The sequence below is a fragment of the Mirounga leonina genome, unplaced genomic scaffold (assembly GCF_011800145.1).
Source record: "Mirounga leonina isolate KUSES-001 unplaced genomic scaffold, KU_Mleo_1.0 Mir_174, whole genome shotgun sequence".
NCBI classification, from domain to species: domain Eukaryota; kingdom Metazoa; phylum Chordata; class Mammalia; order Carnivora; family Phocidae; genus Mirounga; species Mirounga leonina.
Window position 1 is genome coordinate 62454936 of NW_023270451.1, and position 23756 is coordinate 62478691.

Below are 23756 nucleotides of genomic sequence, written 5' to 3' on the forward strand. Positions count from 1 at the left end.
GTTAGTTGACCACCTGAGACACTTTCCTGATACGTATTTTCAAAAAAATAAACAAAATACACATCTCACCATAAAAGGTGTGTGATGTCCCAAAGCAAGGAGCCTTAACCCCATTCCATGCAAAATGTTGATCATCCCTATTGCAGAATCAGACCAACAGAAAAGCCATTAGTCAGGAGTTGAAGCTGTTCTCTCTGACCATTCTCCAACCGGCTCCGTGCTCTGACGAAGCACAGATCACAGCATCTCAGATTTGGAAGGGGCCCCAGGGGTCGCCTTATCCATCCCCTCAATTTTCTGCCATCAAAAGCACTAACCCAGCTGGCATCCCTACCTATTCCCTTCCACTTTCAATCCTGCCAAAATGAAAAGAGTGTCCCTCTTCTTTTCTGAGGTTATTCTATCTTTGCTCCAAATCCCATCCCTTCCCATTCCTTCTCTAAGGAATTCACTTTTGAAATTATTCCTTTCACTATCCCTCCCTATTGGCTCACTCTTACCAACATTTAAAGACACTTACATTCCTCTCAAACCAAAACTAATGAACAAACAAATACAAGGTCAGCATTGACCTTATGAGTGCCATCAGCAATTTTAGTGACCTAAATAGCTGAACTCAGTGAACAACTGTCAGATCTTACCTGTCAGAGGTATTTGGCAACATGGACTCTCTCTCTACTGGAACCCTCTTCCCTCAGCATCCCTGACTTAAAAATTTTCATCCCACATTTCTCTAGGTGCCTCTTCCCATGCCCATTTCTTTTAAATTAGTGTCCTCTCCCCTTCCCTTAAGGTCTTCTTTTAAATTAATTAGCATCAGGATTCTGTCCAGGGCCCTAGTCTCTTTGATCTCTACATTTTTTTTTCCTTAGCTAATTTTATCCAGTCCTAAATTTCAAGTATTCTGTATATGCTGATGCCCCTAAGTCTGTATCTCTAACACAGATATTTTATTTCAAGACCTGACCAACTACCTTATGGATTTCCCAATTTGGACTCAAATAGCGAAAACTCAGCATACCCATAGCAAAGACCTCAGCATCCATTCTCCTCTTCCTTTTTCCTTCTCTGTATCCCTTCCAAACATTCTTTGATCTTTTTTCTGAAGTCAACTTTTAAAAGTGTAATTTATATTCAATAAAATGCACCAATTTAAAGTGTACCGTTTGATAACTGAACATATGTATGCACCCATATTACCACCAACATAATCGAGATACAGAGTATTTCCATCACCCCAGTCAATCCTCCCCACTCCTTTGCCCCAGAACTAACTACTGGTCTTATTTTTCTCTGTATAGAGTAGTTAATTCTACAGTTTCATATAAATGAAATTGTAAGTATATACTCTCTTGTGTGTCTGCTTTCACTCAGCATGTTTTTGAGATTCATACATAATTCAGTGTAGTTTCAGTAGTTTACTTCTTTTTATTGACAAGGAGTTTCCATTTTATGGGTATATCGCAACTTATTTATCCATTCTTCGGCTAATGGACATTTGGACTGTTTCTACGCTATTATGAATGAAGCTACTAGAAATAAGTCTTTATAAAAAATAATTCATTTCTCTTGATAAATGCCTATGAGTGGAATTTCTTTTTTTTTTTTTTTAAGATTTTATTTTTTTATTTGACACAGAGAGAGAGACAGCGAGAGAGGGAACGCAAGCAGGGGGAGTGGGAGACGGAGAAGCAGGCCTCCCGCAGAGCAGGGAGCCCTATGCGGGGCTCGATCCCAGGACCCTGGGATCATGACCTGAGCCGAAGGCAGACGCTTAACGACTAAGCCACCCAGGTGCCCCATGAGTAGAATTTCTTATGTACATTGATATTCAAGTTTTTTATTTCTTGAGTTGGTTGTGGTAATTTTTGTCTTTTAAGGATTTGTCTATTTGATCAACATTGTCAAATTTATTGGCCTATTCATAATACTTTCTTTCCCTTTTAATGTCTATATGAAATACAGTCATGACCCCTCATGTATTCCTAATACTGGTAAATTGTGGCTTCTCTCTTTTTCTAATCAGTCTAACTGGAGGCCTATCGATTTTATTGATTTGCTTAAAAACTAGCTTCTGAGTTCATTGATTTTCCCTCTTTATTACTCTTTTCCTTGTATTTGCTTTGCATTTAATTACTTCTTCATTTTCTTGCTTTGTAAGATAGAAGTTTAGATCACTAATTTAGACTTTCTTCTTTTCTCATAAAAGCATTAAATGCTATAAATTTCCTTCTAAGTAACCACCTTATCTGCACCCCATAAATTCTGGTATGCTGTTTTAAATTTTCATTCAATTCGAAGTATTTACTAATTTTTCCTGTGATTCCCTCTTGACTCATGGGTTTTTCAAAAATACATTATCTTCCAAATATCTGGACATTTTCTAGATATCTTTCTATTATTATTTCAACATCAACTTTATTATAGTTAGAGCACATACTCTATGATTTCAAACATTTTATGTTTATTAAGAACTGTTTTGTTCTTGTGGGCCATCTGGGCGAGTGCTCAATAACCATCAATTGCATCAGGGTGGCCGATGGTGTCTTACTGTTCTATATCCCCACAAATTTTCTACTTGTCCCAACAATTACAGACCTTTAAGTACTCTAATCTGATGCAGAGCTCTAATATAAAAGTGGTGCTTCTTCAACCAAAGAAGTTTTCAAAGTACTAACTGGGACAAAAATCAAGTGGAGTTTTCCCCCAATTCCAGCTCTTATCCTTTCTAGACTGCTCCTCTCTTGGTTCCCAACCCTGTATCTTTTCCCTCTCTTTCCCCCTTTATTCTTCTCCACAATTTCTCATCACCAAACTGACCTCTCCTAGTCTTCCAGACAGAACTCCCTAAAAAGTCAGAACCTACTCATAGTTGTTCTCCTTTTTCCTGCTTTCTTTTTCTTTTTAACTTTTGTAATAAAGATGTGTAATGATTTACCTTATTTTATTCCCCTAATATTCATCACCCTTAGCTGTACCCCCATGTTTATTTTTTTAGTGGAAATGAACACTTCCATGCCCTTGCCACAGAAAAAAAGAAAACACAGTTACTTCCCAGGCAAATTTAGAAAGTGGGTGATGTAAAAACCCTGGCATACCTACCTGCCACACCTGCCCACTGTCCAAACGCCACTACCCGTGTTCCTCTATGATCCACCATTTTCTCGTAATCAATAAGTCGGATTTCCTGAAGAAAGGATAAAAATTTCCACCCAGACCCATTAAGCTTAATTTCAATGAGTAGACCACATATATGAGCAAATAAATATTTCACATTTCTTCCTCTTATAAAATATATCTTGACCTGACTTTGTAAGTTACCATCAGGTGCACCATGAAATATTTAGAAAATGTTGGGTCACAAACCAATGATAGGTTTTGATTAGAGATGGTCCTAGCAGGGTGACAAATGCCCCTTGATGGTAGTCAATAAAATAGCAAAGACATGATCTCCTTTAACTTTTAGGCCAGCACCACCTACATACATATCTATAGTCCCACTCACCCCCACATCCTTCCTTCTAGTCTCAAAGAAAACAAGTCCCTGCCAAGGCTAATCCCTGTGAGCTGGATCCCAGCTTTTTCCCATGTCTTCCAAGACCACTCTTGAACTTTTTCTTTCCTGCATTATCCCTTTGTACACTGCTCCTTCCTACCTTAAAAATGACAACACCCCCTCTCAAGTCCATACACACAAATCTATCTCATTTTCTCTCTCTCCCTTCCTCCTTTCCTTTTTCTCTCCATCCCTTTACAAGTAAGCTTCATTTACAAAGTAACACATGCTGCCTGCTTTTCACTTTCTCACCTTCACTGAAACCACATTCTTCCTCTATCTTTGGGAATCTTCCCTCTCAGGAATAAGTCTTATTAACTCATGCTTAAAAGCTATTGATACACTGTAATTATAGAATGTTTTAAAGTCATTTTATTTCCTCAAAGATCATGGTTTTTACCATGTGCCTGAATTTAAGAATGTTTAATAGTCATCCAACTCTAACTGGTTACAAAATACTGCCAAAAAGCAGCCATGCCCATTCTGTTTTTGTTAATTCTCTTGTAATGAACAAAAATCCGTAACAAAGAAAATGCTTCTAAAGTACTTTTAAAGGAATTTATCTGCTTAAGGTGCAATCTTTTTCTTACATTATTTCCATTAGTTACTTTTTGAATTTGCTTTTCAAAACCACTGGGAATTCACTAGGCCAGGTCTAGCATATTTGAAATGAGTAGGAATGTATTCTATAGGCCTGTACAGAACACATTTTCTTCCAGTGCTTTTACTGTTTGTGAAGTCTCCGGTTCTCTGCCTATTCTCAGATTCTAGTCTAGTTCCTAATGCTCTTATCTAGCATCCGTACCCCAGGGCTTGGACCTTGGACTTCTCTATCTATACTCACTGCCTACCCTCATCCAGTTTCATGGTCGTAGATGCCATCAAGTCTCTAACAACTACAAATACGTATCAGGAGGAGCCGCCCTGAGCCTTGAACTCATTGTCAATGGCTCCCTCCTTAAAATCTAATGTCTAAAGTCTGCAATCTGCTTAAATGTCTAATTGACAAGTTAAACTCAACAGGCCCCAAACTCAACTCCTGATCCTCCCATCCAAGCCTGCTCCCTCTTGCAGTACCATCATCTCAGTTTGCGGCAACTCCTTCAAATTGCTCAGGCCAAAACCTTGGATTCCTCTCATTCCACTCTTTCTCTCATATTCCACATTCGTCTCACGAGTAACTTCTGCAGGATTAGACCTCTAAAATCCACCCAATATTGGGTCTATGCATCACCACCTCTGCTTCCACCGGCCTCGTGCGAGCCACTGTCATTTGGAACCTGGGGTCCATACTAGTCTAAACCAACAATCTTACCAATTTTCTCCTCCCATCTCCAATATTATCCACACAGCAGGCTGAAGAAGCACTTCAGAACATGACTGACACTAACCCTCCACTCAGCCAGACCCACGGGACTTTGTGCTACTATGCTCTCTGCTTGGAAGACTCCTCCTCGATGGATATGACTTGATCCTTCACATTACTTCAAATTTTTGCTCAATGCCCAATCTGCAATGAGGCTCTCCCTGATCATCCTATTTAAACTACTGTCACCTCCCACAGTGCCCAGAACCCCTTTTTTCCCTTCTGTATCATATTTATGTCCATCACACATATCTCTAAGTGACAGATATCTTATTTATATATTTATCATCTGTCTCCTCCCACTAGAATGTAAGCTCTGTGAAGACAGTTACTTTATTGCCATTGCAGTGAAGAGGGTCAGACACATTGCAGACACTCAGTAAATATTTGTTGAATGAATACTCTGTATTTTAAACAGCTGATAGTTTTTGTATAGTATTTATAACTCAAAAAATGATTTCTTCCCTCATGAATGTTAATAAATGTAAAAATAATCTCCAGTCCAGTTCTGGCACTACAGAGCTGGGCAACCTTGGTCGAGTCACTTCACCTCTCTGGGCTCCATCTGAAAAATGAGGGAAGTGGATTATATGATCCCTGAGGCTCTTTTTAGCTCTCAATTCTACTTGGGAATATCTGAGCAATTGGCCTCATAAAGTGCTAATCGTTTGGGGAGAAATACTTCTACCATTTTTGTCCATTTCAGTACAAAAGGAATGAAATGTTTGGCTTCTCATTACAAATTCCAAACTAGCACAGCAGAGGAGCCCGAAGAGCTGCAGAACTATTCAAGCACTAACTCACAGATCATCTTTCCTATTGAGGTGAATAACATGATGTATTTCCTAGACGCTGAAAGAAAACTAAAACTCCGCTTGACATTTAAAAGTTGAAAGAAAAATTGTTTCTATGTTAACATTTATGATTACTGGTCACTAATTACCTGTCTCAGAATCTCATCCAGCAAACCCATATTGGCCTCCTGAGCCTTTATTGTGTGGGAGAAGAATGCGTAAGTCTTCTTAGACATTAATTTTTCCTCTGGGGGTCTTTTAACTCCCAAAATTAGACAAGCTTCAGAAATATCCTCCTGAAGAATGCCACCAGCTTTGACATATTCCTGGGAATGCAATTGGGGTTAAAAGTTATTTCCCTAATTTGTTGATTCTTATTTTCTTTAATAAGTAAGTATAGCAATTAAAGGCATAATCTTTCAGCGGCATAAAATCTGTATGGATTAGAACAAATAATAATTACTTCTAATATTTTTACTTTCTGGCTAAAGATCAATTTAACAAGTTTGACTTTATAGCAAAAAAAAAAAGTTAGAAAATTCACCACCTACTCCTATTTAAGAGCAGTTAATAGTTTGATCATAACCACTAGCACATATGATTTAAAAATATTTGTGAAATGTGTATTTTGTATCAACAATGTACTGAAATGCTAAATGCAAAATAGTAATTTATTACTCACGTGTATTTTTAAAAAAAAGGCATATATCTGCAATATTTACTTTGCTTTTTTTTTTTTTTTGGTTCAATTAGTATTTATTACTGCCCCATTCTGTCCAGTGGACTGTGCTAGAGATGAAATGATAAGACACTAAAAAGGCAGACAACATCCCTCCTATAAAGAAGCTCACAAGATACAGTAAAAAGAAGTCAGGAACATAGTAAGTGAGGCTGAATTCAAAAGAATTATGAACAGCAGAAGCTAAGTGATACATTAGTTTAATGGATATTGAGATAATTCCTGGGTGAGATTATCAAGGAAATATGAAACTTTAAAGTAATCTAATAGGCTAGGTAGGATTTTTTTAAATTTTATTTTATTATGTTATGTTAGTCACCATTCATTACATTATTAGTTTTTGATGTAGTGTTCCATGATTCATTGTTTGCATATAACACCCAGTGCTCCATTCAATACGTGCTCTCCTTAATACCCATCACTGGGCTAACCCATTCCCCCCACCCCCCTCTCCTCTAAAACCCTCAGTTCGTTTCTCAGAGTGCTAGGTAGGATTTGAAGAGATGGAGATGTGAAATGCAAGGTGGTAATATCAGTAGAAAGTACTGAAGAAATATATACAAATATGGAGGCAGGAAAGTAAGAAGATGTTTAGGGCATAATGGATAAATCAATTTGGAAAAGTAGACTAAATATTATCATGGTGAATATGATCTTTATTGGATAAAAAATAAAAATCAACATTTATTAATAAATTAGTACTTGCTTTACTGAGCTCTTTTCAGGAATTATCTCATTTAATTTTCTTAAAACTCCCATGAAGTAGGTATTATTATTATGGCCATTTTATCAATGGGAAACCTGAGGTTTACACATTTAACTGAGATTGAATACCTAGTACATGGAGGCAATAGAAAGTCATTTCAGATTTCTAAATAAAGGGTTAGCATGATCCAGGCAGAATTAAAGGAGCATCAAAAGTAGCAGTTGAATAAAATAAGACGAATCCAGTTAGGAATCTACTTTAAAGGAAACTATAGATGGATAGACACTACAAGGATGAAAATGTGATTCATACCTGGTTTCTTTGAAAGTAATCTATTTGTCCATTTATAGTAGACTAGTTAAATAAATCACAAATGATGGAGTAATGATGACAGAGTAATTAAAACACAGCCATTAAATAGAATGAAGCAGATCTCCATGAACAGACAAGGAGTGAGTTCCAGGGTATGTTGTTGACTAAACAAACAAGGTACAATAGAGTATGTATAGTTTACAACCTTTTATGTAAGACTAAGGGGGAACTAAGGATACACACACACACACACACACACACTCATTTTTACATAAAGAAACATAGGAATAATCGATCAGAAACTAATGACAAGATGTATCTTGAAAGAAGTTGTGTGGCCGATGTCAAAGAGGTTACTGCCTATGTTCTCCTCTAGGATTTTGATGGATTCCTGTCTCACATTGAGGTCTTTCATCCATTTTGAGCTTATCTTTGTGTATGGTGTTAGAGAATGGTCACATATTCATTCTTCTGCATGTGGCTGTCCAATTTTCCCAGCACCATTTATTGAAGACACTTTCTTCCATTGCATATTTTTTCCTGCTTTGTCGAAGATTATTTGATGATAGAGTTGAGGGTCCATATCTGGGCTCTCTATTCTGTTCCATTGGTCTGTATGTCCGTTTTTGTGGCAGTACCATACTGTTTTGATGATTACAGCTTTGTAATATAGCTTGAAATCAGGCAACATGATGCCCCCAGCTTTGTTTTTCTTTTTCAACATTTCCTTGGCAATTCGGGGTCTTTTCTGATTCCATACAAATTTTAGGATTGCTTGTTCCAGCACTTTGAAAAATGTCATTGGAATTTTGATCGGGATGGCATTGAAGGTATAGATCGCTCTGGGTAGCAAAGACACTTTTGGGACTTCATCAAGATAAAAAGCTTCTGCACAGCAAAGGAAAAAGTCAAAAAAACAAAGAGGCAACCAACAGAATGGGAGAAGATATTTGCAAATGACACTACAGATAAAGGGCTGGTATCCAAGATCTATAAAGAACTTCTCAAACTCAACACCCAAAAAACAAATAATCAAGTCAAAAAATAGGCAGAAGACATGAACAGACACTTCTCCAAAGAAGACATACAAAAATGGCTAACAGACACATGAAAAAATGTTCATCATTAGCCATCAGAGAAATTCAAATCAAAACCACACTGAGATACCACCTTACACCAGTTAGAATGGCAAAAATTGACAAAGCAAGGAACAACAAATGTTGGAGGGGTTGTGGAGAAAGGGGAACCTTCCTACACTGTTGGTGGGAATGCAAGTTGGTACAGCCACTTTGGAAAACAGTGTGGAGGTGCCTCAGAAAATTAAAAATAGAGCTACCTTATGACCCAGCAATTGCACTCCTGGGTATTTACCCCAAAGACACAGATGTAGTGAAAAGAAGGGCCATATGCACCCCAATGTTCATAGCAGCAATGTCCGCAATAGCCAAACTGTGGAAAGAGCCGAGATGCCCTTCAACAGATGAATGGATAAAGAAGATGTGGTCCATATATACAATGGAATATTACTCAGCCATCAGAAAGGATGAATACCCAACTTTTACATCAACATGGATGGGACTGGAGGAGATTATGCTAAGTGAAATAAGTCAAGCAGAGAAAGTCAATTATCATATGGTTTCACTTATTTGTGGAACATAAGGAAGAGCATGGAGGACATTAGGAGAAGGAAGGGGAAAATGAAGGGGGGGAAATCGGAGGGGGAGACGAACCATGAGAGACTATGGACTCCAAGAAACAAACTGAGGGTTTTAGAGGAGGGGGGGTGGGGGGATGGGTTAGCCCGGTGATGGGTATCAAGGAGGGCATGTACTGCACGGAGCACTGGTGTTATATGAAAACAATGAATCGTGGATCACTACATCAAAAACTAATGATGTATTGTATGGTGACTAACATAACATAATAAAATTAAATTTAAAAAAAAGAAACTAATGACGATAGTAACCTATGGAGTGGGTGGGAATAGGATGTAAGGGATTAAGCTAAGAGGAAGACTTCTCTGCACTGTATCATTTTACATAGTTTTAATCTTTGAAACTTATGTTTCACTTATTTTAAAAATATAATTAAATCAAAAAGGATTTAAAAATTTTAAATGTATAGAAAAAACATAGATAAATCCAACTGTATATCACACTGACAATGTAACTACACAGAAAGAATAATTCAAATAACTTGAATACAGCAATCTGAATATTCTTTAAGATATATTCTAAAACCAAAAAGACTTTTTTTACTCAAAAAATCTTAAACTCCATTTAATAGGTTTATTTTTTTATTGAGGTATAACTGACATACATTATATAGTTTCACGTATACAACATAATAATTGACATTTGTCTGTACTGCAAAATGATCACCACAATAAATCTAGTTAACATCTGTCACCATGGATAGTTACATAAGAACTTGTAAGATCTACTCAGTTAGCATTCATAGGTTTACTATTAGTTATAATAATAGTATGATTCCAAAGCTATTTTATGTATAATATAGGATAAACCAAAAAACATGCATTAATATTATAAAGAATTAAAATTTTCACTGCTGTAAAAAACAGAGGCAAACATAAAATTTTAGAGGTAAGAAAAACCTGCAATGTCAAAAATTTTAATTGGAAATATCAGTATTGATTCATGATTGAATAATATTAAATAATATATACGTATATATATGTGTGTGTAATCTGTGTGTTTCTTAGCTCTGTTCACTAAAAGTGCTAAAAGCCACAATATCCCAGTAAAAATAAGCACACCTAACACCAGATATCAGATCTTGGTTTCTATATACTGAAAGAAATCAGGGCTCCCTGATGAGACAGATGGCTAATTCCAGGTGTGGGGCAAGAAAAGCACAAGTAAGACTAAGACCATTTGTTGCTTTGGAAAACAAGAAAGCTGAAAGGTAAAAGTACTCCAAAGGACATAGGAGCACCCTTAAAGGAACCCTCTATCTCAAATCTGGGATAACTGAGACATTTAAAAAAAAAAAAGGTTAATAGATTATCATACATTAAATGAAAAAGGCCCATGCATCCTTAATGATACTCAAAAGAGCAAGAGAGAAAAGAGAAACTAAGGGAAATCTCTTTTCTATAGAAGAAAATCAGCAAGTAAACTTAGAAGAGCGATAAAATCAGAAAAATCATCACTTCAGGCAAAGATAAAAATGTATAAAAAATGATTCAGGCAAAGATTATCAACATATGCTAATATCTTTAACAAAAGGTAGTTGAGAAACAAACAGAAGATTCACAGGTCTCAAAACATCACCCGACAGATGACTCAGTAATTACAAAGGGAAAAAGGTACTTAGACAATGGAGAGATCTGGTGGCAACTACCTGAGCCAAGTGACCACGAATTCCTAACCTTGGGACAACCTGGTATTTTGTGTCTCTGATGTGATAGAGTGGGAAGAAAATACAGCATTCATAATATTTATATCAAAAGTGTTTTAACCTGAATCTAATCACCAGGATAAAACTCAGACTAATAACACCCAGAAGCAGACCATTCTACAAGTCAACTAGTCTGGACTCTTAAAAAGGAGTCAATGTCCTAGGAACAAACAAATCAAAAGGGTGTGCTGTTCTAGATTAAAAGAACTAGAGACATAACAATAAATGCAGCAAACCTTAAGTAAGCCTCAATTAAAATAAAAGACCATAAAGATATTTGAGAGAATGGGGAATTTAAAACGGGCTATGTGAGATGGTATTATGGAATTACTAATTTTTCAGGATGATGGTTATGCAGGAGAATGATTTATTCCTAGGAAATGCAATAATGTCTTAGTGGCCTTAGTCTCCCCAGTCCCAGAACCAGGGTTGCACATGGAGACAATGACAAAAGGACATTACCTCATTCTAAAGGCAATCTCTCCATCCCTCAGCTGCAGAAAGCATGGAATGGAGTGACAATAATACTTAATTGATTAAATTCTGGACCCAAGTACAAATTCTAACTAGACATCTTGTTATAATCAAGAGAAAGGAATATTCTCATGTGGCGTTTAAATGACACTGGCAATCATTTTATTTTTACTCAGATGCTCCTTCATTTTCATTTTATTCCCACATATTTAAAAAAATTAGAACTATTTACCTTGTCGTGAATGGCCCGCCGATTGGAAGGCTGTATTAGGACTTTGTATCCCAGGTTGGCGATGCCTTTGATGTGCCGGGGAGCCAGAGGTGCTCTTCTCTCCCAGGCATTCACATCCTCCCGCCTCAGGGCCACCACCGCTTTGTGATGAAGCCCTTTGGAGAAGCTGAGCCCCAGCCTGCCCAGTTTGGTCCCTTGTACTCGCAGCATCTTAAAACCTGGTGACTGTAAAGACATCATAAGAGAACAGGACAACAAAAGGCAGGAGGGCTCACAGATCAGTTCTGGTCTCCTGAGAAATCGGCTGTAAAATCCAACCAACTCAGATGTAACAGATACAAGATAGAGAAAAGAGGAGGGAAACCTTGGGTGACATCAGGTGCTTCTTTACCCAACAAACCCAAATTTCCACTAGTGAGGTTATTTATTTCCAAAATAATAATTAAAAAAAAGTACTGAGCAAATTATAGGACACTAGCCAGTATTTGCCAAGCCGAAAGAGTTTTTTAAATATATGTTTCATCAAACGTATTCGGCACAAAAGTTTTAAGCATGTTAACCTACAATGCAAATACAGGAAGATAATTTATGCCAATTTTGATGGCATAAAGGTTGGAATCCTTTAATCGTGTGCAAGATTTTTGACAATCCAGCTCCAATCTCTTTGGAGTTTCATCTCTGACCATTCCCTAAACTAGTGCTACTCAAAGTATGTTTGGCAGCCTGTTGGTAGTCGGTGACTTGCTTTTTACTGGTCCTGGATGAGCTATGCACAGAAATAGAAGGTAAGCGCCTGGAAACCTTTATATCACATGACCATTTTTCTGTAATTCATTGTCACTGAATTTTATGAAAGTATTGGTCCTGGCAGATGGGAAATTTAAGAAAACAAAACAAACATGCTTCTCCATGACAGGTGTTAAAAGGTTAAGAAGCACTGTCCTAACCCTTCCTGAACCTTTTGTTGATATAAACATGCTGTTCCCCTTTTCAGGGTTTCCTCTCCATACCACTTCCTCCTGCTATGATATTAAACCCAGACCTGTCTCAACCGGTTTTCTAGCTGCTATTCCAGATTGCATAATTCCACTAATTTATTCAATCAAGAAATGTTTACAAGAGGCTTACTATGTGCCAGCACAGAGTAAATTTTATATAGATTTTTAAAGCATAAATATCAAACAATACTCTGTCCCTCTTCAAATAGTTACATACACTTGGCAATTTCAGATGATAATTTATGGATCATTTCAATGCTAAGCCTTAGTTTTTATGTTTAAGGCTGGCATCAAAATATAGGGACTGAATTTCACACTTTCTAGAAATTTCCTATCAATCACTGCTAACATACATCAAAATTCTTATGAACACATTTCTGTTACATCAGACTGCAATCTTCTAAATCAGACCCACTTTACAGATGGGGAAGTTTTGTCTCAACAGTGGCACATAAAAGTACATTTCCAGGGAGCAACTACTTAACACTTGAAATAGAAAATGTATAGGTCAACTCACAACACAACAGACTAAAAGAACAAAGCTAACAGCAAGGAGATCAGCTAAGAAGCCTTTAGAAAGAGGGACGTAAGAAAAATAATGCACACAGCAAGCGAACACGCTGATGAAAGCAACTCAGGCTTTTTCACTTGGCCAAAATACTGATGAGCAATATTTTAGTAAAAGACTGCTATATACTCTATCTAATTTTTGGTTTATTTATACAGTTTTGTTTTTAAAATTCTTTTTTGAGAGACAGAGAAAAAAAGAGAAAGAGCATGTGTGAGCAGTGGGGAGGAGCAGAGGGAGAAAGAGAATGCCAAGCAGGCTCCATACTCAGCACAGAGCTCAACACAGCGCTTTATCTCACTACCCTGAGATCATGACCTAAGCAGAAATCAAGAGTTAGACACGAGCCACCCACGCGCCCCTATACAGTTTTGTTTTTAAAAGAGATTATATTAGGCCCAAACTCAAGCCCAAGTCCATAGCACTTATTCTCCCCCAAACCAAAGGAAAAACTGCAACAATCCCATAGGACTTAAATCCCTACGGTTCTCAAATAAAACCAATTCCAAAGACAAGTGAGTTTTTTTGAACACACAAATGAGCCTAGAAAGGGCCCCATCTTCCCCACAGGGCCTATTTCACATACCATAGGTGACGAAGTGACCCTGCATCCTCTATTCTTAGTAGCAATTCTTGGAGCCAATATGAGGGAAGACGTTCAGATAATTTAGTGTCTCTCCTCAGCCCAAACTTGATTTATAATCACAGCCTCACCTTATTCAGTGACCATCCCTCCACTTCTTCCTTACCTCCCTTGTCTGGGGTAGGGGATATGGTGTGGGAGGAGACACAGACACATACACACATATAATACACACATATGTATTTGCAAAGGCAGACTTCCTGTAGACTAGAAAAGAAGCATACAGGGAGTGATCCTCTGAAGTTTCTTTGGGAAGCTGCTTTCACTTTCACTTTTTGTAGGGAATTCTCAAATCATAATTCTGACTTTGTTTTTAAATAAATATAACAATAATTACCATTGATTTAACCTTATATGCCAAACACTATGCTGAACACTTTCCAGACATTATTTCATTTCCTCCTTGCAAAAATCTTAGTAAGTAGATACTGTTATTATCTTCATTTTACAGGTGAAAAAACTGAACTGGAATCTGCCTAGAGCTGTTGCTTCTAAGCAGAAGCAGGATTCCTAAGTTAATATTTAACACTCAGGATTTTTCTCTTTGCCGAAGCCTACAGATCCACACCATGTAGATCTGATGTATCTTACTGCTGCCAGCTCATTTTAGAAATAAATTAGATTCATATGGCATCAACTTTAATAGAGTAAGTGATCAGTTATCTCCCCAGCATGGAGTGCTTCTATCAATCCCTTTCCTATGTGTCACTGAAAATCCTTCCTGAGTCACTGCCAAGGTAAATTCTAGGTTTCTGGGTGCTTAGAACAAGAGATTTAATTGTAGCAGGTATTACTGTGCTAGTAATTGTTTGAACTTCAAAATAATCTGGCCTCAACATGGAACTTTCCAGGGCCACAATTCATTCCATTCTAAGGTCATCAAGAAATCTGCAGTAGTGAGAATTTCTTAATTGCTCTTAGATAGGGCATGGCAGGTGTCTGGTATTTCATGGAAAAGCCCAGGTGGGCTGTTTTGGATTTCCCTGTCCTGAATTTTGTGGGCTTTTCCAAGAATATCAGGAAGTAAACGTGAGGTATATTTCTGACAACGCTTTCAGTGAAACAAAGCAGGAAGACCCCTGGCTTACCTACTGGCTCTAGTGAGACCACTTGACAGTGCTAATGACAGCCTGTAGGATGAGCAAGGAGGAGGTGGGAAACCAAGAAAAGGACATGAAGAGACAAAGAAAGAATTAGGGAAAATAAGGAGGAGGAACAGGAGAAGAGAAAGGGTAGGAAGAGAAGTGTAACATAGTCAGTGGAGGGAAATAAGACCCTTCCCCTGACAATTTCTAAACAGTCTTTTTCCTTCAACATATAAAATGCCAATGTTCCTAGTATCATAAAAATGAAATTTAAAAGATTCTTCTCTATTTTTGTAAACCAAGAACAGCACTAACGTATACATTTTTAATCAGGAATTTGAAATAACTCTAAAAAGTCACAGGAGTATTATAGTGAATTGCACAGACATGTACTGAGATAGGAGGACAATGAGTGGATGGACTTAGCAATAGAACATACTCTACAATAACCACCGTACCTCTCTTTCCATCTTTCAATGGGAAAAAGACTTAAGAACTTCTTTTAATTTACAAATTACCTATCTTTGCAATGTATACATGAGAATGGGGCAGAGGGAGGACACCCTTAAATGTTCTTGGTATTTTCTAACCTTTTCAAAGAAGTGAACAGGAAAATGGTCATTAGAGATAAAGATGATAAAGCAAGCCTAGAATTCCATACATATCCCCCATTTTCTTTCAGTTACTATGAAATAAACCATGATCACTGAGTATATCACCATCCTAAATCACATAAAGGAACCAGAGAAGATTTTGTGAGATGTATTTATAAAAGATTACATCTAAGGAAAAGCTACCTTCAAGAGCAGAGGACCATAGCTCCATGGCATTGAGTCTTGGCCCACACTACATACTTGGTTTCCAGACCATAATAATCCTGGAGAGGCCCAAAAGGGTTCCAAATTAATAGAACACCTCGTGATAGCCTAGAACTGATCCAAATGCCTCTCAACCCCAAGGCTGGCTAGAACAAGGCTTGGGCAAGCAGCAACACCGTCCTCCAGACTTTCACTTCCTGTTGCATAGGTACATTCTTTTAATGCTTCCACATTAAACTCCTTATAAAACAGTTAACCATATGTTAAAAAACAAACAAAAACAGTAAACTTGGGGCAGGGGGAATCTACTAATATTAATTAATCTGGTCTAAGAATATTCATGTTTTCAAGCAGCTACTCAAAGTCATCCGAAGATCTAAGACCCATGACTCTTCTGGTCTTTAGCCCACAAATTTAGTATCATTGAGATGGAATGCAAAGTTAATTTTAAATTGGAGTCTAATCCAAAATGTTTATCTGCTTATCTGTCCTTTTGCTAAACTATAAATGCTTACTCTATGACCTTGGTACATCACTTGACCTTTTTGTGCCTCATCTGCAAAATGGATTCATATTAATATCTACCTCTCAGGGCTACTGTGAAGTTTACCTGAGCTAATATGCATAAAGTACTGAGTACTATCTTGCATGCCATTAATGCTCAATAAATGTCAAGAACCAAAGAAGGCCCCAAGCCTGCCTACTCCTCAAGGGTGAGCACAACCACACCACTAACAGAAAACACTACTTTCTCCTTCTCTTTGTTACACAGTAGTAAGGCCCCACAGTGGCTCCACATTGACCACCCCTTCCTCTTTCCATTTGTCAAGGAAAACAAAATGGAGCCCAGTAAGCCCTCTCCTCAACTTCACCCTTCCGGCCTAGGTGTTCAAGATAAATAACTTACCATTTTAATACTGTATTTCATTAAATTTATGACACATTTTTTCACATTTTAGCATCCCTGAAACAGGGATGTATTTTACGATCGATGGCATCTTAGATTCAATGAAAACAGTAATAATGTTATTCCCCATGCCAAATGTATAGTTTCTTAATTCCATAGAATTTTTTTGTGATCTCACCAAGAACACCTGCCACAGTTTGCAATGTTATTTCTATGAGATAATTAATAAAAGAATATTTGGAAAAATGACAACTTTTCTGTTAAAGGGGCACTGCATACATACCAAAGATCACTTCCAAAATCCTGAGCTGTTAAGGTCTGTTAAGGCTTAAAAGCTTGGGATGGGGAGAGGGAGGTGGGTAGGAGGATTCCATTGCAAATAAATCAAAATATAGTTCTGATAATGCTGTCACCAGTAGCAAATGAGATTGAAAACAAATACGATTTTCTGGAGAGTGGGAAAGTCACTAGGGAAAGTTGTTGGCCTAAATCTCTGTCCTCCTAACTCACTTTGCAGAATGGCACAAGTTTACACTGCCAGAAGGTCATATACCCCTAGATTCACTCATCTATGTGGAAAAGGGGGTGGGGGGGAGTGCAAATGACAAAATATACACGCAGAGACATATAGACATCCATGCAAAGTGCAACTTTTGTTTTTACCATAAAGTATATGAAAGCTACCACCTGAGTAACTGATCCTTCAGTCCCATGAAAAGCTACATCCGCATAATCACAGGCACACCTTCCTCACGTTTTGATAACTGATGACCCACAATATCAAAAAATGTTCACCTTTGTTCAGGTTACTGATCGCTCTCTCTCCCTTCGTCCCTTCCTTCCTCTCCCCAGGCCCCACTCCACTCCCACTCCCCTAAAATCAGTGTCTGAAAAGGACATCACTTCTCTAAGTTGTCAGGGCATTTAGCCCAACTCAATCGGGCAGAGTAGCAACGAACTGCGTCTGCTTGCGTCCCTTTCCCGCATAAGTGCTCACACTGGCCTCGCAGCCCCTGCAGGGTCTCAGGAGTTCAGGAGTCGCTGATATTCAGGGTGCCCAAATTTCTTACACCTTCTTGGTCTGTTACAGTGTAGCCAAGGAGCAGCAGTTTGCGGGGGGGGGGGGGGGGGCTGTCCCCATCTCAAAGAGAATGGCCAGCCCGAGATGGTCAGGGCTAGGCGTTTGTGATCAGAGTTTGGCTAAGCAGGCCAGAGCGGGAAAGGTCGACCGGCAACCGCGCACAGAGAAAGTTGGGGTTAAGGGAAAGGACTGCCCCTCAAAATCTCCATCAACCACACCCCGCAGCCAGCCGACCTAAATAAGCGTGCAGTCCGAAAATTAACAGGGTGTTCGTTCTGCAGCTTCCACACCTAACCTTTACTCCCCAGCAACCGCTCCCGCTTCCCCGCCAAAAAAAAGAGAAAAGAAAAAAGAAAAAAGAAATTGATTGCCATCCCTTCCTTTGCTATTCAGAAATTCCAGAACTGCGCCGACAGCCCTCCCTCGCTCCAAGGGAAACGCTCGCAAGGGAGGCCCAAAAGCTCGCCACCCTCTCCCTTGCCCGTCCGAGCAACCGCTGGGTTGCGCCGAGTCGCCGGGTGGCCCGCGACGCAGGGCGTCGGAGGCAGAGCTCGCCCGCCGCTCTCGGAGGACAGTCGGAGCCTCGCCGGCGATCTCCAAGCGCCTCTCGCCGGCTGGGCCCTCCGCCCGTCGGCTCAGCCCCCTCCGGGCAGCCCTCCTCACCTCGTCCCCTCTGAGGTTCCGACCGGTCCTGCCGCCTCCGAGCTCCTGGGTCCGGATATGGAAGGCCCCGAATTCCCAGCAGAAATTGGGATGGGGGCCGGGAGGAGGAGGTGTTTGCTCAACTTCTGAGGACGTCAGGCCTCTTCCTCCCGCAGCCAATCAGCGGCCGCCCTGAGGGAACAACCTTCTCCTCCGCCAATTGGCGGCGCTGCCAGGTGCTAAGTCATGCCCTGCCTCTGCTCCTCCCCGAAAATCCTTCTGCCTTTAGATCTCTGACCTGCGTGCGTCCTTAGCTGGGGGCATCACGTCCTCCCAGGACAGTTACTGACCAAGTCTGTAACTGTCCGTAGCAGAGGACAGGCGGAGACGCAGAGGACGAAAATAGTACGGGCATTATACCTAGATAGATGTGTGTATCTCCTGGAAAGAAGTTGCGAACGCATGTCTGTTTGTTTAGCGATACACACTTTTCAAAGCGTTTCACAGCTTCATAATAAGCCTGTGAAGCCAGATGACGGTTCTTAGAACAGTTTTGGAGTCCAACAAACTGAGACTAGGAAATTAAATGTAGTGTATCCACATCCAATGAATATTAAGAATCTATGTGTATATGGCAAAGTCTATATTCTTAAAAAGCTTTAAGTGGCCCTAGAGGGACAGGGGGAAATGCACTTCATGAAGACTAGCCTCAGCACTAGAGGCTGAAGAAATGCCAGACGCCCATCTGTGGTCCTTTAGGGAGTCAATGGCCAAAAGGTAACTGTCCTTCCTATTCTTGTAACTTTCTCCAACACAGACTTTTCTCATACCTACCACAGATGTGTTTAACCATGAAACTCTTGTGTCAATAATCCAGAGCCTAGAACATTCTTATAAACTCCACTTGTACTCCAAGTGCAGAGAAAATTAAAATCTTTTCTGGAAGCTGAGACTGTCCTCTGTATCTCTAGCTTCACATACCCAAAATCATACTCCTAATCACTCCTCTCTAATCACTCCTCTCTTAAAGTCTTCCTTTTGTGCTGGGTTTCCCAGCTCCATTCTTGGTATCACCGGCTTCCTAATCACCACTGAGCCAGGCCTGAAACACCAAATTTGCTTCAGTTCTTCTTCCATCTGTCAACCTTAACCCTGGTGTTGACTCTGTCCTTTAAAATCCCTCTCCTATCACTCTCACCCAAACCCCTTTTATGCACTACCTAGATCATATTCCCTTAAGCACACAACTCTGATCATATCATTAGCCTGAGCAAAATCCCCTGAGACTATCCACTATCTGTAGACCATTGCCCCAAGTCCTTCACGCAACATATGAGTTGCTTCAAGATATGGCCCAAATCAGCCATCTCAGCTTTATTTCTATAGTAGAACCAGCCTTAAACTGACACTGAAACACAATCTGTGCTTTTCTATATCCCTAAGGATTAGGAGCCTGAATCAGAATCCTTACTTTTCCCCCTCAAGCTGTAAATCATGGGGAAGTTACTTCATTTTCAAAAAAGCCTAGGTTCCCTTATCTGTCGATAGAATAATACTAGGAACTACTTCACGGGGTCATTACAATAACAAAATAAGCTGATGTCCAAAGTGTTCTGCCAAGTGTCTAAAGAAACTGACAATTATTATTTCTCCCCCAGTATCTCATGCTGTCCACTTTTCTGTAATTCTCATTTACAAAAACGTCCACCTCTCCAAAACTAATCCATCCTTTAGGGTTCAGCTCAAATGCCACTTCATCAATGAAGCTGTCCCTGAATACCAAGCAGATCCGCTCTCTCCCTTCTCTCTCCGTCTGCCTCTCTTGTTGTACTCACCACAGTCTTCCTTATACAATAGCCATTTGTATCTAGCTTATCTCCATCTTTCACCTGTCCTCACTATCAGCTCATAAAACCTTTAATAAAAGCAAGTATTTATGTGTGTGTATATATATCCTTACTCACTTTTTCCCCATTGCTTCTAACACAATACTATGCATGTGATAGATCAGAGTCTCAGAAGGAAACAGATGGCACAATCCAACTGAGTAAGTTAGGAGACGTGAAAGGAGTAAGTATGTGCAGCAATAGAGGAAGGCAACAAAAAGATGCTGCCTTCCCCCCCAACCCCCCAGGGACTAGCAACAGTGAGAAGTACCTGCAGGCCTTCATGCGGCCAGGTAAGAGATGGTTACCAGAACTCAGAAAGAGCTCTAGCTGTGGTGTAGCTAAACCTATGGGGAGTGCCACTTGATAGTGGTGGCTTTTAGCAGGCAGGGAGCTGCCTAAGGAACAAAAAACTCCACCCAGAGGGAGCTACCTAAGGCAGAAGTCAATAAACTTCTTTCTGTAAAGGGCCAGAAAGGTCTCTGTCACAACACCCAACTCTGCCATTTGGAGTGTAAAAGCAGCCATAGACAATACTTAAATGGATAGGTGTGGCTGTGTGCCAATAAAACTTTATTCATAAGAACATTGCAGGGCAGATACGGACCAGGGGTCATAGTTTATAGACCTCTGGCCTAAGGAATGAATAACCTCCCTTCATTCTCCTACCCTCCCATCTCCTGCTGGTGCTATCTACAAATTGAACACAAGAAAAGCCAGAGGGTAGGTGTAGTCCATAAATGTTAGTCCCTCAGGGACAGAGCAGGTAGAGAAGGGGGCAGAAATTCTAGAAGATTCAAAGGAGAATATTCAGCACAAAAGGTTTTCAGCAAATGCTTGTCAAAATTAATGAATCATATGACTGGTTACTGTGAATTACTCTGCAAATGGTTGAACATTCATGGGAAAACTATCAAAATTACTTCCCTGAATAGACAAATTTGGAAAAGGGCCCTGGACCATGGTGACCCCACAAAGGGCCCATGAGGCTCAGTCAGCTTCTCTCCTGCTTTACTTTGAAACCCCATCCACTTCTGACCTGCCCTCACCTTGAAGAAATACTAACCTGTCCCCAAATTCCTCCTGTGTAAATTCCAAACTACTGCTCAAATGCTTATGGTATTCAGGAATTTTGCAAAATATGTGAATGAGAAATACTGTTCCTCAAAATGGGGAATTCAAATGTTTTTCATCATAGTGATATTTGTTTTAATAAATGTGACAGTTCTCAGAAATTTCTTCACAATGAAAAGGGGCAACAGATGAGATTAAAAACAGGACTTGGATATACCCCAAGTCAGCTCCCACAGTCAACCCCTCAGACACCCTCAATATGGAAGACCCCTTCTGCCCATGTGGGGTGCTAGGTTAACACTCCTAAATTAGAAAGTTGATTTGGGGCCATTCAAGCTACCTTTCTCCCACCTTCTTTGGCTTTCTTTCTTCCCTAATTGTTCCTCACTTTGGTTCTGTCCTTCCTGAAAGACCCTGAGGGTAGTAGTTAGGCATCTGAACACTGCAGTGAGCTGGACCTAGACTTAATCCTCCTTTTCCACTCACTAACAAGCCATTTTGTTTCTTCGTTTCCTTGTCAGGACAATGGGAAAAATCATAGAGTTCTCAAGAAGATTAAGTGAAGCATGTTCTCAATATATGTGAGCTATTATTGGTGCTCACTATTTTATTCTGTCTTATCTTCTCCTCCCCCCCCATTTTTTTTTGTGTGTTCAGAACCCACTCTCAATCTTTTTTTTTTTTTTTAAAGATTTTATTTATTTTTTTGACACAGAGAGACATAGCGAGAGCAGAACACAAGCAGAGGGAGTGGGAGAGGGAGAAGCAGGCTTCCCACAGAGCAGGGAGCCCGATGTGGGACTCGATCCCAGGACCTTGGGATCATGACCTGAGCCAAAGGCAGACGCTCAACGACTGAGCCACCCAGGCGCCCCCCACTCTCAATCTTAAGTTAATTTTGCCATAAAGAGAAAAGAGATGGACATTTGGAGGGAGGAGGTAGAAGCAATCCAGCATGCTACTAAGTTTGTTCTACTTATTTCTCAAGACCTTATATTCTTACATGAACAGCAATTTTTATTGTATCAGCTATAATCTGCCCACCGTAATAAATTATTCTATTATAAACACAAGCTTCTTGTAGACAGAAAGTGCAAAATCAAATGTACAAAATTAAAAAAAATAGTTTAGGAAGGCAAAGTTTCTAAATGACAATTACTATTGTTGCCTCCCCAGTTATCTTAGGAATGAAACATACCTACCTATCTTCAAGCAATTTAAACTGATCTGGTAAGGCAAAAGCAGGAACCACCCACAGATAAATCGTAATTCCTGCAAACAGTTTCTGAATGGAGATAGTGATGTCCTGGGGGACTGTTCCCCACTCACCCTTTTATAAAAAAGCAGAGAAATCTAATTCCTAGTTTACCTCCTCTACCATTAGCAGTCCTTAACAAGCATTCCTGAAGAAAATAAAATTCAAGAAAATTTCAAAGCTCCTTTGCAGTTCCAGCGTCAACCTTTACTGGTTTCTAATGTTTCACAAAGTCCTCAAGGGTCTTGGCATCCCGTGAGAGTTAAGTGTGTGTAGGTATACCTCAATGGGTGAGTTTGCTGCCCATCATCACCTGCTTAGTAACTGTTATTCGAAGTCTACTAGGACTTGCACGTTTTCAGTTACATATCATTGTATTTTATAAATTGGTTGAGAATTATAAGTTATAATAATATAAGCAAATTTGAGGAATGCAAATTTTGGAGTATATCTCCCTGACTAATGATGGATCTAATAAATTCAAATCAAGGAAGAAAACCCAGTGCTTTTCCTCTCAGTCTTGTTTGAATGAAAGTCTCAAGAGAGAACGTGACTTGAGGGACTGAGAAAAGATTGGAGAAAGGAGGGGATAAGTTATCAAAGTAAAAATAAAACACAAGTATAATTTTTCTGGCGTATCTGTAAGTGTAATTGAGCCAGAAACAACTAGCAGATCAGGTTTAGGAGGTAGGAGAGTCAGGACCTTCTCATTCTAGTCCCAGTCTGGGTCAGGTACTGAATGAAACCAATCTTTTACTGTTGTCATCTCACTACAGAGCTAGGAATGAGGGGGAAAAAAAACACATAAAATTTGGGGTTTTTGCAATATAAGAAGTAGCAGCTAAGAGAAATAATCTCAGCATTGGCAAGGTCACAGCAGGAAGCAGAAAATCAGGTGGAGAAAGTATCCCTGACATTGAACTGACTCTCATGATAATTGCCATTTGTATAGTTCCTCAGAAAAATATAACAGAATTTGAAAAGAACAGAAAAAGAACACCAAAGGAGGAAGTTCCTGTTGGATGGTATAATGTTGACATTGCCCATGACAGGCACAGGCCTTTGTGTCACTATCACTTAACTATTACTGAAGGACCCCACCGTCTAAAACAAAACAAAGTCAAAAGACAAGAATTCACAAAATTGCCAGAGTGCTGTCTGGACCAATATACATAGGCGAACTCCAAATGTTTGTTTGCT

At 39.4% G+C, this 23756-nt stretch overlaps 1 protein-coding gene across 3 annotated transcripts in view; it reads right to left on the minus strand.

Annotated features, from left to right (window-relative positions):
• The window catches only part of AASS (aminoadipate-semialdehyde synthase), a 70765-nt gene that overhangs the window by 38845 nt on the left and 8164 nt on the right, over positions 1-23756 (minus strand). For 2 of the 3 annotated variants that reach the window (XM_035021006.1, XM_035021008.1), the window contains exons 2-5: positions 11600-11824; positions 5866-6042; positions 3103-3187; positions 70-137 (exon numbers count right to left, since the gene is read on the minus strand). In XM_035021006.1, the coding sequence (XP_034876897.1) occupies positions 70-137; positions 3103-3187; positions 5866-6042; positions 11600-11824 (555 nt within the window). Of the gene's footprint in view, positions 1-69; positions 138-3102; positions 3188-5865; positions 6043-11599; positions 11825-18362; positions 18646-23756 lie in introns of those variants that run through there. The other variant, XM_035021007.1, reaches the window with a different exon arrangement.